Here is a 17,280-nt window from a genome sequence, read left to right as displayed (position 1 = left end):
CCTTATGTTGATGTGAATGGTAGGATTGAAGTTCAAGTATATTTAATGAAAAATATGTGCAAACAACTGTATTTTCCTGTGACTGGTGATATGATCGTGTGATTATAAGTTTATATGCTTGGATGCGTTTGTGTAACTTCATCTTTGAGCAAATAAATTCTAGTAACATTTCTATATATATATAATTTCTAGTAATATTTCTATATATGTATATTAGACATTTATTTACATACATATATATATGTATATATATATATATACACATATTTTAAGAATTTATAAACCAATTTATAAATTTTATAAATTAATATGTGACATTTTTCTTTTTGCAATAAAATATTAGAATATAGCATCCACAGTTTTATTTGCAATTATGTCAAATCGCAAATTCTTCACTGAAAGTAGTTTTGGCAAACTATATTGCATAGTTTCCTTATATATATTAAAAATATATAAATGTGCATAGTATTTTTATTTATTTGTGTGACTTATAATTAATTAAATTCTATCAACTTAATATTTCTAAATTTTTTTTTACTTTATATATACTTTATATATTGTATATATCTTTTATTATTAATAAATGGTATAAAAATTTCTTAAATCATGCTTCATATCTAAAATTGAATATTATAAATTAAAACCATTACAAGATTTGATAATTTTATAATTAATATGATATAAAGTTAAAGGATATGAAAAAGTAAAATTCATAACAATTATGATACAGACAAATAATTAAAATATGCTTTATATGATTTATAAGTGACAAACATGAAGGCATTAAATATATAACTTACATTATAAAGATTATTAAAATTTCAGAAAAGAATTGTACAGATACATACTGATATATTATCTTTTATCTTTATGAGATACCATTAAATCTTCTACAAGTTCCTTAAGATCTCTGCGCCTTCCTTTTTCCAAAGCTCGTATTAAATCTATTGTCCATCGTTCTTTATCAGATTGTGATATATAAATCTTCAAGATCTACAAAAATTGTATAATTTAGTGTAAACTGAAACTCAAATTTAATCTTTAATTTATATACACAACTAATTTATATATACAATACAAATATAGAAATATTTATATATGTAAACTTATAGCTTACCTCAAAACTTTGCTCCTTTAAATCACAAGGATATTTATTTTGTACAGCATCAATTTCACATTCTCTAATACCTAAATATCTAGCTACATCTCTCCAAGATCGACCTAGTCTCTCACTGATCTGGAGCAATACTTAAATAAAAATAAAAATATCAAAATAATAGTAAAGCTATGTACATGAAAATGAAAAAAAAAATTAAGAAATTAAATGAAACATGTTTAAAATCTTAAGTTAATAGTTTAGTATTACCTGTTTGTTGTAATGATTTTCTTCTGTCATCTGTTTTTCCTTCTTGTTCAGAATAGTATTTCTGTGTGATATTACTAAATGATAGAGTTAAGTTTTGTATTGTTGATTCATGTGAACTACATGTGGAACTACAGGCATTATGTGATCCTGAAGATGATGCTACATTTTCTGTAGCGTTTTCATGGTTCTGTGGTCTTACTGTTATAGAGAAACATAAATTATTAAAATTTAATATTATACTACCATTATAATTCAGTAAATCATTTTATATCAATTAATATATAACACTATATCAAGAGAAACATTTTATAAACTTTTATATTACTATAACTACATGTTAGTTCTTTTCTATAATAAGATATAAATTCTATAAATAATATAAAATATAAATTAATCCATAAAAAATATTAAAAACAATATTTACTATTATCACTTTGGTACATATTATAAAAAGGAAACGGTGGTGCCATTTTCTGCACCCAATTTTCATATTTCAGCAATTTATCTTCCAACTCTGGCTTGCCAATGAACTTTGTTATAAACCATAACTGTTCTATATTGTCACAACTAATGATATCTCGTTTCTCTAGCAATCTTATAAACGTTTTGAAATCTTTTGCTTTGCTTAATTTTCGCCTTGAATCAATTTCATGTGCATAATTGTGCTTCAATTGATTTAAGATATTACTATCTATAGCAGGCTCAACTACATTGAGGAAATCTTGACGAAGTGATTTATATCTCTCGAGCATCGTACTCATTCTTTAATCTAATCAATGTATGCTAAAACTCCGTTTCATATAAAATATTCGGGAATACCCGTTCACGTTCGAAATTTGTGCACACAGATGTCAAAGTCGTAATTGTAAAAGACGTCTAAAAAATTACATGTATATTCGCGATAAATGTTTGTATAACTAATAACTAAATATATTCATATTATATAACCACTTTGTTATAAATTCTATAATTTTTACGTAGATCATACATTTATACATAAAAAATTTGAGAAAATAAGGATTCAATCGTTAGTCTGTTCTTTTTAACTGCACTACTGAACTGGTACAATAAGTTAAAAGTAAGAAAAAATATAGGTGTCTCATTCTAACTTATTGCACTTGTTCCGCAGTGCAATAAGTTAGAATGAGACAACTATATTTTTTCTCACTTTAACTTATTGCACCAATTCAGTAGTGCAGCTGAAAAGAACAGACCACGTGAGACGTTGGCTGCGTTCCGATATTCACTGCCAGCACTGAAAATCTATAATATACGTGATACAAACTATGTATTTTCAATACTGGCAGTGAATTTTGGAACACAACCGTTGTTGAATATACACGTATGTCATACGTACCAATGGCCGCGTTCAGTAGAACAAAGTGATCAGAGAGCGCTTAGTGATTATTGTCTGTGACTGGAGCATTTTTTTAGATTCTTCATAGACCCAGAAGTATTTATCAATCAGGAACGAGAATCACTAAGCGCCTACTGATCATTTTGTTCTTCTGAACGCAGCTATTGGCCGCGTTCAGCAGAAGCTGCTTAGGCTGCTTAAGGCCCATCTACAATGGCTGCAAGAATAAGGTTCTAAGCGTAAGCAGTAATACCTCGTCTACAATAGAAGTCGTAGAGTCGTAAATCGTAGAAATTGACCAATCATAGTCCGGTAAGAGAAAAATAATTGACCGCGATTGGTCAATTTGTACAACTTACGACTCTCTGGGTCCGTTCCGTTTCACGCATCGAGCGCATTAATTGCATCGAGAACCATTCCGTTTCAGCTAATGCGTGCATTGGTGGCGTATAGAATTCCCTAGAATACTCTCACCTCTATCGCATGAAGCGCGCATCAGCTACTACAGCTCGGACTAGAAGCAGTTGATGCGTGCATGCGCAGATTAGTATTTATAATCTTTTATATAACCCTATTTAAATACTGACAACGTGACGTGACGACTGATATATTTAACATACCGATATTTTTTTATTTTAAACATACAGATAATCACAGATACGTACAATGGACAAAGTCGACAAAGTTGAATTCCCCGTATTAGTGGATAACGAAATGATCACTATGTTTCTCGAAAAAGAGATCGCGTTAAGAGCATCGAAAGGTAAAATTGAAATTTTAAAGTTTTAGAAACAATTCAATTGTATTTTTAAATTAATACATGTGTGTGAATATTTTTCTACAGATCAAGATTTCTTGATAAAATATAGACTCACTACTACTACTACTACCACTGCTGTTAACTCTATTGTCATCATTCACTAATGAAAATAAGGCTATTGTTGTCAATGTTTCGATGTCCATTGTGACCATGGTAGCATCCATTTTTCCTTTCACATCAAACGCATCAAAAGTCGTTCCGTTTCCAAAAGCGCATAGGCGCATTAACGAAAACGGAACGATATCAATGCGCGCAACGTATTGGTTGCGATCGATGCGCTCGATGCGTAAAACGGAACGCAGCCTCTGACTTTTATTGTAGACGAGGTATTAGAAATAGACCAACCACAATCGATTATTATAAGAATAATCGATTATGGTTGGTCCATTTCATAAGGCTCGTCTACAATAGCTGTAAGAGTAAGGCTGTAAGGCTGTAACGTAAGCTGTCAGCGAATGAAAATATTTCATTTCGTGTCTTGCAATCTTACAGCCTTACTCTCAAGGCTCGTCTACAAAAGCTGTAAGAATAAGGCTGTAAGGCTGTAACGTAAGCTGTCAGCGAATGAAAATATTTCATTTCGTGCCTTGCAACCTTACAGCCTTACTCTTACAGCTAATGTAGACGAGCCTTTACAGCTAATGTAGACGAGCCTTTAGTCCATGCGTCCATGCGGTATCGATAGAAGCGAAAATATTTTTCTTTATCGTCGGAGAAGGACGTATGGGTACACCCTTCTACCTAAAGCCATATACCAAACTGAACTGATTTCTTTATCGTCGATGTACTAAAACGTGTTACTAAAAAATTAAATTATGGATAAGAAAAATAAAATACAATATCTCATTGTTGACACGAGTGCCTTTATAAAAAATGCTAGTTTGCAGGTAATTATTACACACATTTCCTTTGAGTAAATGAATGTAAATTATTTCATTCAATTTGAGGTTATATGCATAGAATATTTTTATTGATATCAATCGGTGTAATCTTATTTAAAATATAACTCATTGAAAACTCCACACCACACAATATGAATGTTTAATATAAAAAATATTTATTCTTAGGATATTGGTATAAATATTTTTACTGAACAAGCTGTTATCAATGAAATCACAAACAAGAGACAATTAAGAAGATTGGTTGTTTTACCCTATGATTTAGAAGTTCAAGAGGCTTTTACTGAAAATATTAAATTTGGTTAGTAAAACTTAAAAATTTTAGATTATTTAACATTTCTGTCAATATTATGTTGATATTAATTATACAATTGTTATATTTATAGTAACTGAATTTGCCAAAAAAACTGGTGATTACACTAGTTTATCAGCTACTGATATCAAAATAATTGCACTTACTTATCAGTTGGAAAAAGAGAAAATAGGAACAGACCATTTGAAAAATATTCCAACTACAAGAATTGTTAAATCTACTGCTGAGAGAGACAAAGAAAATGAAGATAATCTTAAACCACCAGTTGGTTTTTATATGCCAAAGAAAAAAGTAAGATATTTTATATACATGCATGTACATGTGTGATATATATATATATATATATATATGTATGTGTGTACAAATATCCACACATATTTCCTATATATATTTTTTCTGTCAATAAAAATTTATATTTTACATATAGGAAAAAACAGAATTAAATGCAGATAAGACAGAAACTTCTTCGCAAAATATAGAAGAAACAAATATTAAAGAAAATATAAACATACAGGTTATAGAGGATTCAGCAGCAAATAATATAATAAATGATACAAAAAATCAAGATCAATCTTTATATATATGTGATGTTTATAATGCATCTTTGAATAAATCAGATTATGAGACATCAGAACCAGAAGAATGGGAAACTAAAAATTTATCTGAGAAATTTGCTAAATTGACATGTGATCCAACAGATTTCAAAGTTGAAGGTGAGGATGAGAATAAAGACCTTGTGAATGATATCCTTGTCCCAGTTGGAACAACAAAATCTAAAGATAGACAAGGTAATATGGAATTGATTCTGGATGAAGATTATAATTGTGATGACAATGACAATAGTGATGATGATGACGACGACGATGGTTGGATCACATCAGGTAAATTTGATTTTATGATTATAATCTTTTGATGAAGTTTTGTATATATTCAAATATCAATTTTTAATATATCTTTTTTAAGGTAATCTTGCTGACATAAAAAAACAAATGGATTCCGCAATACTCGAGGAAAAAGCTGCAACTGTAGCATGCTTAACGATGGATTTTGCTATGCAAAATGTACTCATGCAAATAGGACTAAATGTAGCTACATTAGATGGCAGAATGATTAAACAGATGCAGACATTTATATTCCGATGCTATGCCTGCTTTAAGACTACTAGCATCATGACGAAAGTTTTCTGCCCACATTGTGGCAATAAAACTCTGAAAAAAGTGGGAGTCACATTAGATGAGAATGGAAAGCAACAATTACACATAAATTTCCGAAAACCTCTCTCAGCCAAAGGAAAGAAAGTATGTTACGTTATTTATTGATACAATATTAATATATAATTTAATAATATATATTGAAATGAGAAGAACTAATAAGATTGATAATTTTTTTTTCCAGTTTTCTTTACCAATGCCAAAAGGTGGAAAGCATTCGAATAATCCTATTTTATGCGAAGATCAACCAATGCCGAATCAATGTCCAACACGATTAGCACGTACTAAAAATAATCCGCTTGATAATGATTTTATCAATATAATTGGATATTCTCCATTTATTACACGTGACGTAAATTCGAAGTCAGCTATATTAGGTATAAGATCAGGTGGTTCTTTCAAGTATTGGATGAAAAGAAATCCTAATGAATCTAGAAAGAAACAAAAATAAAAATAATTGTTTTTCATCAGTTACTTATCATTTCAGTACTTGTATTTATTATATTAGCTATGCGAATCATTAAATATAAATATATGTTGCATGTTTATATTCATCCTATATAATATATATAGTGTATATAATATTTGTATGATTTATATATAATCTATCTGATTTATTGCAAACACAAAATGGTAACTAGAATTTATTATTCTTGATCTCTAAATTGTATTGAAGGTACAAAAAATTTGCCCCGGGTGAGGATCGAACTCACGACCTTAAGATTATGAGACTTACGCGCTGCCTACTGCGCTACCGAGGCTTGTGCTACTTCGTTCTTATTTACTAAGATATAAACGGAATTAAAGTTATTATCTGTAAATTATAAAAAGATAGAAAGATAATTTTTCCTATCACAAAAGTTTTAACCGTTTAATAATAAGTTCTAATCGTTTTATTGAATACCTCCTGTCTATTAATTTCAACATGGTAGATAAATACAATTCTTGGGTTTATTTTTTTATTTACATTTTCTATGCTTAGGTGTTGATACACCCTTTTACAATAGCTGCGACAAAATCATTCATTAGTAAACAAGTCAGGACCATCTAAATATGCCGTAAGCCCATTCTACATTAGTCGCAAAGTCGCAAGCAAATTAACCAATCACAGTTAATTATTCTTCGATCTCAAGGAAAACAATCGATCGTGATTGGTCATTTTGCTTGCGACTATGCGACTTGCAACTAAGGCCTGGGTACCTATTAAGGCTCGTCTACAATAGCTGTAAGAGTAAGGCTGTAAGGCTGCAACGTAAGCTGTCAGCGAATGAAAATATTTCATTTCGTGTCTTGCAACCTTACAGCCTTACTCTTACAGCTAATGTAGATGAGCCTTTATGGAACTCGTCGGAATCGATTCCGATCGAATTTATTTCATTATTTCCTAGAAATCTATTGTCTTTTCTAGGGGAAACGGATTTATTCCGATAGGTACCCTGGTCTACAATACGTGTTGTAAGCTGTAAACCGTAAGAACTGACCAATTATAGCCGATTATTTTTGTAATAATCGACTGTGATTCGCCAAGGTGATTGATAATTCTTCTTTTTTCCAGTTTTCTTTACCAATGCTAAAAGGTGGAAAGCATTCGAATAATTCTATATCCCTATTTATATCCCAGGCCTTAGGCCTGGTCTATAATACGTGTCGTAAGTTGTAAGCCGTAAAGCCCTAAACACAATGCCAGGCAACAGGCAATAAGAATAAAAATAGACCAATCACAATCGACTATTACAAGAATAATCTATTGTGATTGGTTTATTTTTATTCTTACTGCCTGTTGCTGACATTGTGTTTAGGGCTTAAAAATTGGCGAATCACAGTCGATTATTACAAAAATAATCAGCTATAATTGGTCAGTTCTTACGGCTTACACCTACACAGCACCGGACATCCAATGGATGTACGTTTCATGTCCAATTTATGTCCGTATATCCGATTTACGTCCGTGGACATAAATTGGACGTAACAAGGATTGTCCTTATTGGACATCGGACCTGTAGGACGTCCGATGTACGTCCATCGGACGTCCTATGTCCGAAGTTGTGACAAACGTACGTCTTATGGACGTCTTTTGTAAAAAAATGAACATATAACGGACGTCCAATGGACATCCGTGTGCTGTCTGGGGTAGGTCCTCTGGAGAATCAAACTTGAGAAAAATCATAGCCAGTTGATATTCTTGGTGCTATCTCTATGTCAGGCCGAGAACTTTTCAAACTACCCTCGTAGTTTATTTACCATAAAGAAGTAAAATATGGACGAACAACAGCCTTCAACATCAAGTGGCATCGAGAAGAAGAGGAGGAAAGCCGCTACATTTCAAAAAGCATGGTTAGGTATGAATATTTTTAAATACTGGTTAAAACTACATGTAGACATAGAAAAAGTTTTCTGCTCGGTTTATCGCACAGTATTAGCATGCGGCAAGCAAAATTTAATAGCACATTTTCAAACAAAGAAACATGTTTAGAATATGAAGACTCATAATGTCAATCCATCTGTTCCATTAACTGTGAGGTAAAGGTTTTTCTGCAGTTTCCCTTGCTTTTACAACGAATGTTAATATTCATGTAATTGTCTGCAGTTATTAAAAAATACAATATGTTTATTATTAATTATAAACATTATTCTGTTTTTTCACAAAACCTTTCTTTTCTCCCTATAATTCTTTCATTTTTCATTTCAGATAAGGGATCTGACGCTCATATTAAACTATAGATTGAGAATTACTGTCGGATCAATTAAAATAACCACGATTTAGATTATTTAATTTACTCGATTGCAATTCTCAATGCATAGTATAATACAGGCGCTATAATACCTTAAAAAAGATACGATACTGAGACTTACTCAAACAGCGAGTACGTCATCTCACGCATGCGCTGTAGCGTCGCAATATATTGCATTTATACCCGTTTTTACCAACCTTGGTTAAACTAACCGGCTAGTTATTCCAACGGAATTGACCAATCGCATTTGTCGTTAATTAGAATTGACAAACATCATTTGTTAATTCCGATGAAATAACTAGCCGGTTAAATCAACCGCAGTTGGTAGAAAGGGTATTAGCAACTCTGCTTTGTAGACGCCGTTTTAAAAGTCTTTAGTTCGTCTCCGTGGCAGTTGGGTGTGATTTTTGCAAACTACGAATATTTTTTGATCGTGGGGACTGGCGTACGCGTTGTCCTTGTTTTTCTTTTACCTTCATACTACTGGAAAATGGCGTATGGACAAAGCTGAATGCAGTCCGGAGCCATATATTGAACTGAACTGAATTACGTGTGAGTAGCGTTGGAGTATCTATTGTATGCACAGAGCCATCTATTGAAGAAGAAGAACTGAACTGAACGCCGTTTTAACCTCTAAAGATCTTACCATTTCCCGCTGAATATAAACTGTGTTTTGAATATTGTTGCTATGCTCAGTCCGGAAACGTGGGATTTTAAACCACCGCGACATCATTTTTCTGTAGTCAAGAGGGATTATAGAAAAGCAGATGTACCTGCAATGATGAAGAATCATTACTTTAATCATTCGGTAAGTTTAAATGTTTTTCTTTCTTTATTTTGCAGGTTATGTTTTCTGTATATTTTATATTATCCATATCTATTATATCTTTTTCAGATATCTGTAGTTCTTCCTAATATGTTTACTGTTCCTGAAAATTTATTAAATTCTCTATCGGAAGATACCGATTACTATCGAATCAATGCATTGCGTACCTGTGATTTACTAAATAGAGAATTTATTGAAGCCTTTATTAAAAAAGGTAAGCCCTTGTAATTCACCAATATTTGCACTATCAATTATTGCATTATGTAAAATGCATTATGTAAAACTACTTAATATACACACAACTAAATTAAGTTTCTTATAATGCATATAGATTTATAGTTTAATTATATATTTATGTATCTATATATTTAATGGTTATATTTCCTGCTTCTTAGGGCAATTTACTCTCCTAACTGTAGAAAACAAAATAGATTTGGAAAATTCCATTTGTGTAACTCCAACTGGATACTTAATAATTTCTTTGATAACTGAAGATTATCAAGCACTTGGATTAGAGGGAAAAGCTTCTTCCTTTAGTCATAAACCTCATACACGTTATAGTAAGTTATGAAAAAAAGATTGTGATTCAGAATATATTTAAAAAATATTTAAAAAACTTGTTATATTATGCTTGCTATTCCACCAATACATAAAGATGTGTGAAGATACTTTCTCATTTCTTTTTTATTCTTCCTTTTTTTGATTATTACATGTTATTAACAGTTGTGACAATCAATTTAAAAGATGAATGTTTTATTCCTACTAAAAAGAATTATGAGAGAGTTCGAATAACTTTGGAAAAACGGTTCAAACAAAACTTTGATGTAATAATAGCATGGGATCCACCAGGTACATATACTTTTTCCTTTTATGATATATATAACATTCATATACATAATACTCTTAGATGACATTTAAAATTTTCCAGAGACAAATCTTTGCCCATCATCTGTGGCAGCATGGTTTTCCACACATGGTTATAATGTTTGTCTTTGTCATCAAATGTTTTCTCAAAGAACTGAATATTCATTAATGATACCTACTCTTCAAGATGGATGCGACATCGATAAGTTCTTCGAATGGCTTGGAATTTTCAGCATTGCTGGCGATTTGTATGTTCATTAGTCATGTGCTTAAAAAAATAAATATTTATCTATAATCTTATATATTTGTCTATAATATAATAACATCAAAATAGTATCTGATAATGGCTGTAATATTTTTAGATCCGACGAAACAGACGATTACACAAACACATATAAGTATCTTTCTCCTTCTATATATGTTGGACAAGTACAGTATCTACAATGGACTGGGTTCTTTACACAAAAACAAGTGCAAGAAATATATGATGTTTTAAAAGAATGTATATTATCACAAAGTACTCTACTCTGGGTTAGTTTACATGTACAGGGATTTGCAGACAGTCCTGTTAGCTGGGACTTAAAAGAGCATATGTTTTTTAATGATGGAGACAATAGTTACACGATTATATTTCAACCTAAAGGTGAATCTATTGTACGAAGAAGTTTATGTTCTAATAACAAGCCAAGAACATAACAATAAATTAATTTTTTTAACAAATAATTTGTATTCTTTGTATTTCTATTTTATCCTTTCTTTTATGTGAGCCAGGGATTATGTAAGGAGAATATTTTGAAATAAGTTATTGATTGACAAATATTGTGATTTATATCGTAATTTATTTTATCATGTAGAGAATAATTGAAGTTGCTATAGGTCATGCATTTTGTTGATATAATAAAATACCATCTTATGTGTAATATATAAATATGATAAATTAATGACACAAAAGGACAAGAGGTGCAATGAAAAATTGTAAGACAAGCTACATGAGATATATAGATATCGTCTGATAATGATCTAGAAAAGAAGTGAAAAAACCTATATATCGAAGTCATATGAACGTATCTATAATTTATTGCACAGTTTACTATATTTAATGGATAAAAAAGATACTGTGTTTCAGAATAATATCATTCTTATCATTATAAATTATTCGGTACTTTTTCATACACCACTTGTCTATTTTATTAATTTATATTAATGATATATAAATTCTATAAGAGATATCTCTGAGCTATTATAAATACTAATTTTACATTTAACCACATATACATTACACTATCCTGACTGTCTGAAGCCTATCACAAGATAAAAGAGATCAGAATAGACTTAATAATACTATTAATTATCTTGCAACTTAACAGAATTATGCATCAGTGTAAAGCTGATGTTCATATAAATAAATAAATAAATATATATATATATAAATAAAAGGCACTCTCTAAAATTATAACTTGACTATGAGATCAAAGCAATCTATAGTGTGTATAATGAAATCTTTAATTTAAGCAGGCATGTCTTTGCAAATAGCAGCAAAAATTTTTGTTTCTTTTACATCAAACATATATAATGTTCATATATAATGTAAAATATCTTAGGGAGAATCTTTTTGAGAAGTCATGTATCTACACCGAAACATTTGAATTAATCTTCATATCAATACATGAGAACTATCTGAGTCGGTAAATTTCATTCTAGAATTATAATATAAATCCTCTATACCTGAACCAATGGACATGCGAGACTTAGAACGCGCCACGAGTTCGCCTATTTCGTCAAGATCTCGATATCTGAAATACGCGTAATTAATTTTTTGTACAATTCATTGTATAATGATTAACATTGTTCTAATACATTTATTAAATACATACCTACTAACTGGCCGACTAGGATTCTCAGACGATTCCGATGAATTTTTCATAATCGAAAATCCATCATCTGCATTAAATGATGCTGCATTACCTATATAAACACAGTTATCTATTGTAGAAAGATAATAGACAATGATATGTTCCTGTATAAGAAAATAATAAATAATTACCAGAGGGAAATAGTATGGTATGTTTTAATAGGTCACCGCTCATAAATGGAGACAGACTGTCATCATCGTCTGGCAGCAAATGAGTAGCTGAATCTGTTGCTGTAGATTCAACCATTTCTAGCCATTGCTGATTGTGTGAACGGAACTTCTCCACCTTTATACGCGCTGCCCAATTCTTGTCGCACATCTAGAATATGATTGAAGAAATTTATATTTTGCGACAGAAATTCTTTCGAAAGTTACAAATTTAAATGACGTACAGCAATAACATCTAAGCATGTATCACAGACTTTTCTGATCGCAGGATTCTTATCGTGCATTAAATCAATCAAATAGCCAGGAGCTTCTGTAAATTTAACAAAACTTATTCACAGATCTGACGTAAGATACATTTGCTGTTTATTAATTCGTAAGTCTTTAACCGATTCAACAATTAACGTTGATAATTACCATTACCGGTCTCTCGAATTAAATAATCTCGCGTTGAATCGTGTTTTGCGATTTGATAAAACACATAGATGATTTGCAAAACCATTTCATCATCTTCCTGTTTAGCTACAATAATCATATAATAATTATATAATTAAAATGATATATTATAATTATAAATATATAATTTTCTGTACACATTAACTTAAATACATACCTTTAAGAAGTTCAATAAGAGAGAGAAGTATATCAGCCTTACACAACAGACGAGCGCAATCTTCGTCATAAGCTGCAGTGCCCAAAAATATAACAACTTCAAGTACTAAATCATCTTGAGCTTTACCTGTGAGTTAATGAAGATAATATCAATATATGTCTCAAATATGAGCTATAACATATTGAAACCTTATTTATATTAAATAAGAAAAAAATCATTAATGAGAGATATACCTGGAACTAAATTATTGCGTATCCATGGTATAAGATTACAGCGTTGAATAATTTGCGAATAATCTAAATCAGGTAATTCCAAATTACCCAATACACCAATCACTTCCAATATAAAATCTTGAGAATCAGATTGTGTCAAGGCCATAGCAAAATCACCCACAAAATCCTATTGAATATATATAAATGAATATCACAAACTATTGTTAAACAATTAATATACGATATTATTATATTAATATTAGTGCTCCAACTTACAACAAAGTTCTCTTTTGTTGACTCGTGCTGAGAGATATTCCGAATCATTTTCATTATAAGAGCATCCTGATTCCTGAATGCAGATCTTATGAGGCCTTGTAAACGATTATTCTCTACCATCAATTGCGCATTCTTATTGTTGATAGCTAAATTTATACCGAGTGCTATTAATTCAGACCTGATATGATCGTCTTCACAAACCAATATCATATTTGTTATCTGGACAGGATGCACACATACATTGTATGAGAATCTTAAATTTAAATTCATTTGATAATTTTGTAAGAGTATTTTTACCATTGGAATGCAGTCTGTATTTGTGAACATTGCTTTCACTTTATCATCCATACTGGCGTGATAGAGTAATCCCAGAATTGTGCTTTTATTTTTAATATCAGCTACAAATATAATATTAATATATACAGATTTTCATTTCACATTTAGAACTTACAGTTTACAGAAGAATATAGTGATCGATTTTTTTTCTTTAAATACCAGTTCTTACCCTGACCAAGTAATTTTATCCATTTTGGTAGCATGCCAACTCTAATCATCCTTGCTCTCAACTTGGTATCAAAAGAAAGATTAAATAATAGCTTTAACGTACTTAACACAAGATCTGTATTATTGTTTTGTAAAAGCCTTGGTAATTTATCTATAATATTTTCTTCCGTCTGTAATATGTCAGTATGTGCATTATTAATATGTTTTTCACATATATATAGTATTTATACAGGGTGGGGGGTTATAAGTTTACAACCCGAAATGTGAAGGTAGATTGGGTTAAGATAAACATAAAAGTCCCATACCGTTTTGCGAGATTCGCAATAATTATCGAGTTATTAATGACAGAAATCTGAGGAATGGGAGCGCGCCGACATAGATGATTGGAGAAGCGTTGCAGCTACTCAGGCCACAGCGCGGCCCACTCGACCTAGCAACTGTTGGCGGCGTGCGGCGAGACGTAGGTCCGGCGAGATAAAACAACGAATAGCAGCGCATTGTCTTTCCCCTCGCCGCGTACCGGCAACAGTTGCTGGATCAACTGGGCCGCGCTGCGGCCTAAGCAGCTGCAACACTTCTCCAATCATCTATGCCAGCGCGCTCCCACTCCTCAGATTTCTGTCATTAATAACTCGATAATTATTGCGAATCTCGCAAAATGGTATGGGACTTTTATGTTTGTCTTAACCCAATCTACCTTCACACTTCGGGTTGTAAACTTATAACCTTCCACCCTGTATATGTAAAATATTATTAAATATTACCATCAGATCTTTATTTTCACGGAAGATGGATAATTTCTTCAAGAATGTGATGACCAATATTAATAAGTCAGTATTTGTTCTGTCTAATGTTTTAATCAACATACCAATGACATTCTTCTTACGCATTTTTCTCTCAACTTCCATAGCATTTTCGGCAATATTTAAGAGCAGATAAAATGCTACTCGCAATAGCTGTTCTTGTTTCTTGGTTAAACTTTTAAATTTTTTACGATTTTTCTCGAGTTCCTCTTTTAATTTTTTAATATCGTTTTCAGATGCAGTTATGGGTGTGTCTGTAGAGCGTCTCTTGACCTCATAATCTAATGGACCTTCCATGTTCCAAATATCATCTATAATCTTAATCTTCCTATCACAATTATCATTATTCCCTGTTGGGAAAAATGTTAAACCAGTGGTGCTCTCGAAATGTTTTCGGCGTTTTTCCATATCCTCTTTCCATTGATCATAGCGACGTAATTCGAAATCGATTATATCCATACAAAGAGAACCAATCTACAGCAGAAAAGAAAACTTTACTTAAGAAACACATACTTGATTCTGATTTTTATTAGTGTATTTGTAACTACTTACTCTATAGTCAAGCACAATATTATGGAACTGGCTATATGTAGAGAAACAGAAGAAGATATAAATAATATTTGTAGATAACTCTATGCTGCGTCGCCAATCTTCTCTCAGGACTCGGGCTAATGCACTTAATAATGATTCTGCAACAAATGAAATCCTACTATAATTATAACATTAAAATATTAAACCTAAGATGTACAATTAATCCATCAAATTTTTGGAGACAATGTTATTTAGAAATTACTTAAAATAAAATGTAATAACTAAAATTACCATTTTTTGTCAATTCCAGAAGATTATCAGGTATCCTGGCTAGTTGTAATATTAATGAAGAACCTTTAATTTTGCCAGGTATCTCCTCATATAATAACTCAATGTAATTATCAACATTACTAATGACTGCACGTTCAACTTCACCATTTTCTGTGGTCACTGAATTTGATGACGTTGGTCTTAATGGCTGAGGATTACTTTCGCTACCTATTACAGAGATTCAAGAGTTAATTAATTCTTAAGACAATATTAATATTGATATTGAGTTAGTAATGTTGAAGATTATTTTGCATTACCTGTACTAGTATCATTGGCCCGACGATTTTGTAAATAATAAATTAATTGCTCAACCTCACGTAGCTTGGATTCATGTATTAATGAACATTTTTCAATTACCTCTTTTGCTAAGAGGGAAACATTTGTATCCGCATTTAAACTTTTAAGTCTAATTATCTTTTGACATTCCTATAATATAGCAATAATGCGCAATAAAATTACTGTATATTAAAAAAGCAATCTGTTATCCTCTATTTTATTATGTTATACAAATAAAACAATGCACATACCTTGCGATCACCAAGCATAGGATCTCCTAATTCTCCTAATATCAGTGCTTCAACATCATAATTTACTACTAAAGCCTTTTCTGTTGGATGAACATCTAATGTACCAGATCTTACCTTCCTAAATGTTAATAAAAATAATATATCAATTACCTATCCTACTTATTTACATATATATGTATACTTGTAAAACTTGTAAATTTAAGATAATATAAAAGACTCATATATATTATATTAAACATATTATATATATTATAACATACACAAGTAAAAATCATATGTGTTTGACAGATGACTGACATTATCTGACAGAAGCAGGAGCGATGTCAATTCTCACCTTTTTAGAAATTTAGCTTCGTCCATTTTTTCACCGTATACGTCTATGATCTTAATAAACTTTCTAAACAGATTTTTTTACGTATTTACACTTTATGTATACGAATTCTCTCTTTATTAATTTACCTTCAATTATTCTATCTCCATGGAGAAAAAAGCCATTGAATACGTCCAGTAGAGTAGAACCATAAACTACAGATGATATTGAGCGACATGATATAACGAAGAAGTTCCTAGACTGTTGACGATTTTTTGTCTCTAGAAATGCAATTCCCTTATTGGATGCCAAATACTGTGTATTGGATTGGATATCACTGCATTCTGAATCTGCCATTATGGTTCAACCATAAAAATATATTAATTCTATGGCCATGGTATCGAAACGATTCAAAAGTATATGTATAATGTTGAGAATTGTTTACACAGAAATAATTTAATGAACAATGTATAATTTTACTGACAACATGAAAGTCAAGTATTTATAATAAATACAAGTTTTTTCTAAATTGGATACATATTGAAGCTGGTGGTATAATAATATATATTCTTGTCATATATGGATTTTTGAAGGAAGAATTTCGTATGCTTTGGATATTTTTATATATTTTTTTATATAATTTTTGTTGCACAAAATAAAAGAAATATTTCTCTTTATTAGGTATCTAAGGACATAGATATATGTAAAA

The 17,280-nt window shown here is 30.9% G+C and overlaps 4 protein-coding genes and 1 non-coding gene across 7 annotated transcripts; 2 read left to right on the top strand and 3 right to left on the bottom strand.

The window, feature by feature from the left end:
- Positions 1-702: 702 nt before the first annotated feature.
- On the bottom strand, positions 703-2,367 carry Fadd (fas-associated death domain protein). Its single transcript, XM_011142386.3, has 4 exons — positions 1,791-2,367; positions 1,367-1,564; positions 1,118-1,248; positions 703-993 (listed from the first exon to the last, which is right to left on the bottom strand). The coding sequence occupies exons 1-4, from the start codon at positions 2,125-2,127 to the stop codon at positions 856-858; spliced, it is 804 nt and encodes a 267-aa protein (XP_011140688.1). The 5' UTR covers positions 2,128-2,367; the 3' UTR covers positions 703-855.
- A 1,991-nt stretch (positions 2,368-4,358) lies between these two features.
- Positions 4,359-6,483, top strand: LOC105183934 (RNA-binding protein NOB1). The gene is made up of 6 exons (XM_011142384.3): positions 4,359-4,430; positions 4,611-4,743; positions 4,829-5,046; positions 5,183-5,636; positions 5,719-6,053; positions 6,151-6,483. Exons 1-6 carry the CDS (start codon positions 4,359-4,361, stop codon positions 6,415-6,417), a joined length of 1,479 nt encoding a protein of 492 aa, XP_011140686.1. The 3' UTR covers positions 6,418-6,483.
- A 171-nt stretch (positions 6,484-6,654) lies between these two features.
- Positions 6,655-6,727, bottom strand: TRNAM-CAU (transfer RNA methionine (anticodon CAU)). The gene has a single exon. It is a non-coding gene; the product is annotated as a tRNA-Met (tRNA).
- Positions 6,728-8,889: 2,162 nt separating this feature from the next.
- Positions 8,890-11,105, top strand: LOC105183953 (ribonuclease P protein subunit p40). The gene is made up of 6 exons (XM_011142417.3): positions 8,890-9,506; positions 9,594-9,738; positions 9,920-10,084; positions 10,248-10,373; positions 10,453-10,636; positions 10,751-11,105. Exons 1-6 carry the CDS (start codon positions 9,387-9,389, stop codon positions 11,082-11,084), a joined length of 1,074 nt encoding a protein of 357 aa, XP_011140719.1. The 5' UTR covers positions 8,890-9,386; the 3' UTR covers positions 11,085-11,105.
- Positions 10,605-16,759, bottom strand: Kap3 (kinesin associated protein 3). Of its 3 annotated transcripts, XM_025301810.1 has the most exons (17): positions 16,596-16,759; positions 16,262-16,379; positions 15,992-16,160; positions 15,696-15,902; positions 15,426-15,562; positions 14,835-15,347; positions 14,072-14,240; positions 13,864-13,964; positions 13,567-13,785; positions 13,312-13,477; positions 13,079-13,204; positions 12,883-12,987; positions 12,693-12,778; positions 12,433-12,619; positions 12,263-12,353; positions 12,114-12,181; positions 10,605-10,656 (listed from the first exon to the last, which is right to left on the bottom strand). In XM_025301810.1, the coding sequence occupies exons 1-17, from the start codon at positions 16,619-16,621 to the stop codon at positions 10,646-10,648; spliced, it is 2,499 nt and encodes an 832-aa protein (XP_025157595.1). In that variant the 5' UTR covers positions 16,622-16,759; the 3' UTR covers positions 10,605-10,645. The 3 variants fall into 3 exon arrangements, with proteins under 3 accessions (XP_025157595.1, XP_011140684.1, XP_025157594.1); XM_011142382.3 differs by lacking the exon at positions 10,605-10,656 and having other exon boundaries at positions 11,801-12,181; XM_025301809.1 differs by lacking the exon at positions 10,605-10,656 and having other exon boundaries at positions 11,801-12,181; positions 14,078-14,240.
- Between the last annotated feature and the right edge of the window lie 521 nt (positions 16,760-17,280).

Source organism: Harpegnathos saltator, unplaced genomic scaffold, assembly GCF_003227715.2.
Source record: "Harpegnathos saltator strain DR-91 unplaced genomic scaffold, Hsal_v8.6 scaffold45, whole genome shotgun sequence".
Classification (NCBI taxonomy): domain Eukaryota; kingdom Metazoa; phylum Arthropoda; class Insecta; order Hymenoptera; family Formicidae; genus Harpegnathos; species Harpegnathos saltator.
The sequence above is the reverse complement of the archived record's forward strand: the minus strand, read 5'-3'. Positions and strand labels throughout refer to the sequence as shown.

Coding starts and splice junctions, on each gene's coding strand:
- Fadd (XM_011142386.3), bottom strand. CDS start 2,127: ATGAGTACGATGCTCGAGAGATATAAATCACTTCGTCAAGATTTCCTC. Junction 1,565..1,790: donor TATGTACCAAAGTGATAATA/GTAAATATTGTT, acceptor TCTCTATAACAG/TAAGACCACAGAACCATGAA. Junction 994..1,117: donor TAAAGGAGCAAAGTTTTGAG/GTAAGCTATAAG, acceptor CAATTTTTGTAG/ATCTTGAAGATTTATATATC.
- LOC105183934 (XM_011142384.3), top strand. CDS start 4,359: ATGGATAAGAAAAATAAAATACAATATCTCATTGTTGACACGAGTGCC. Junction 4,431..4,610: donor TAAAAAATGCTAGTTTGCAG/GTAATTATTACA, acceptor ATTTATTCTTAG/GATATTGGTATAAATATTTT. Junction 5,047..5,182: donor TTTATATGCCAAAGAAAAAA/GTAAGATATTTT, acceptor TTTTACATATAG/GAAAAAACAGAATTAAATGC.
- LOC105183953 (XM_011142417.3), top strand. CDS start 9,387: ATGCTCAGTCCGGAAACGTGGGATTTTAAACCACCGCGACATCATTTT. Junction 9,739..9,919: donor TGAAGCCTTTATTAAAAAAG/GTAAGCCCTTGT, acceptor CCTGCTTCTTAG/GGCAATTTACTCTCCTAACT. Junction 10,374..10,452: donor AATAGCATGGGATCCACCAG/GTACATATACTT, acceptor AAAATTTTCCAG/AGACAAATCTTTGCCCATCA.
- Kap3 (XM_011142382.3), bottom strand. CDS start 16,621: ATGGACGAAGCTAAATTTCTAAAAAG. Junction 16,380..16,595: donor GAAGCTAAATTTCTAAAAAG/GTGAGAATTGAC, acceptor ATTAACATTTAG/GAAGGTAAGATCTGGTACAT. Junction 14,241..14,834: donor GTGAAAATAAAGATCTGATG/GTAATATTTAAT, acceptor GACATATTACAG/ACGGAAGAAAATATTATAGA.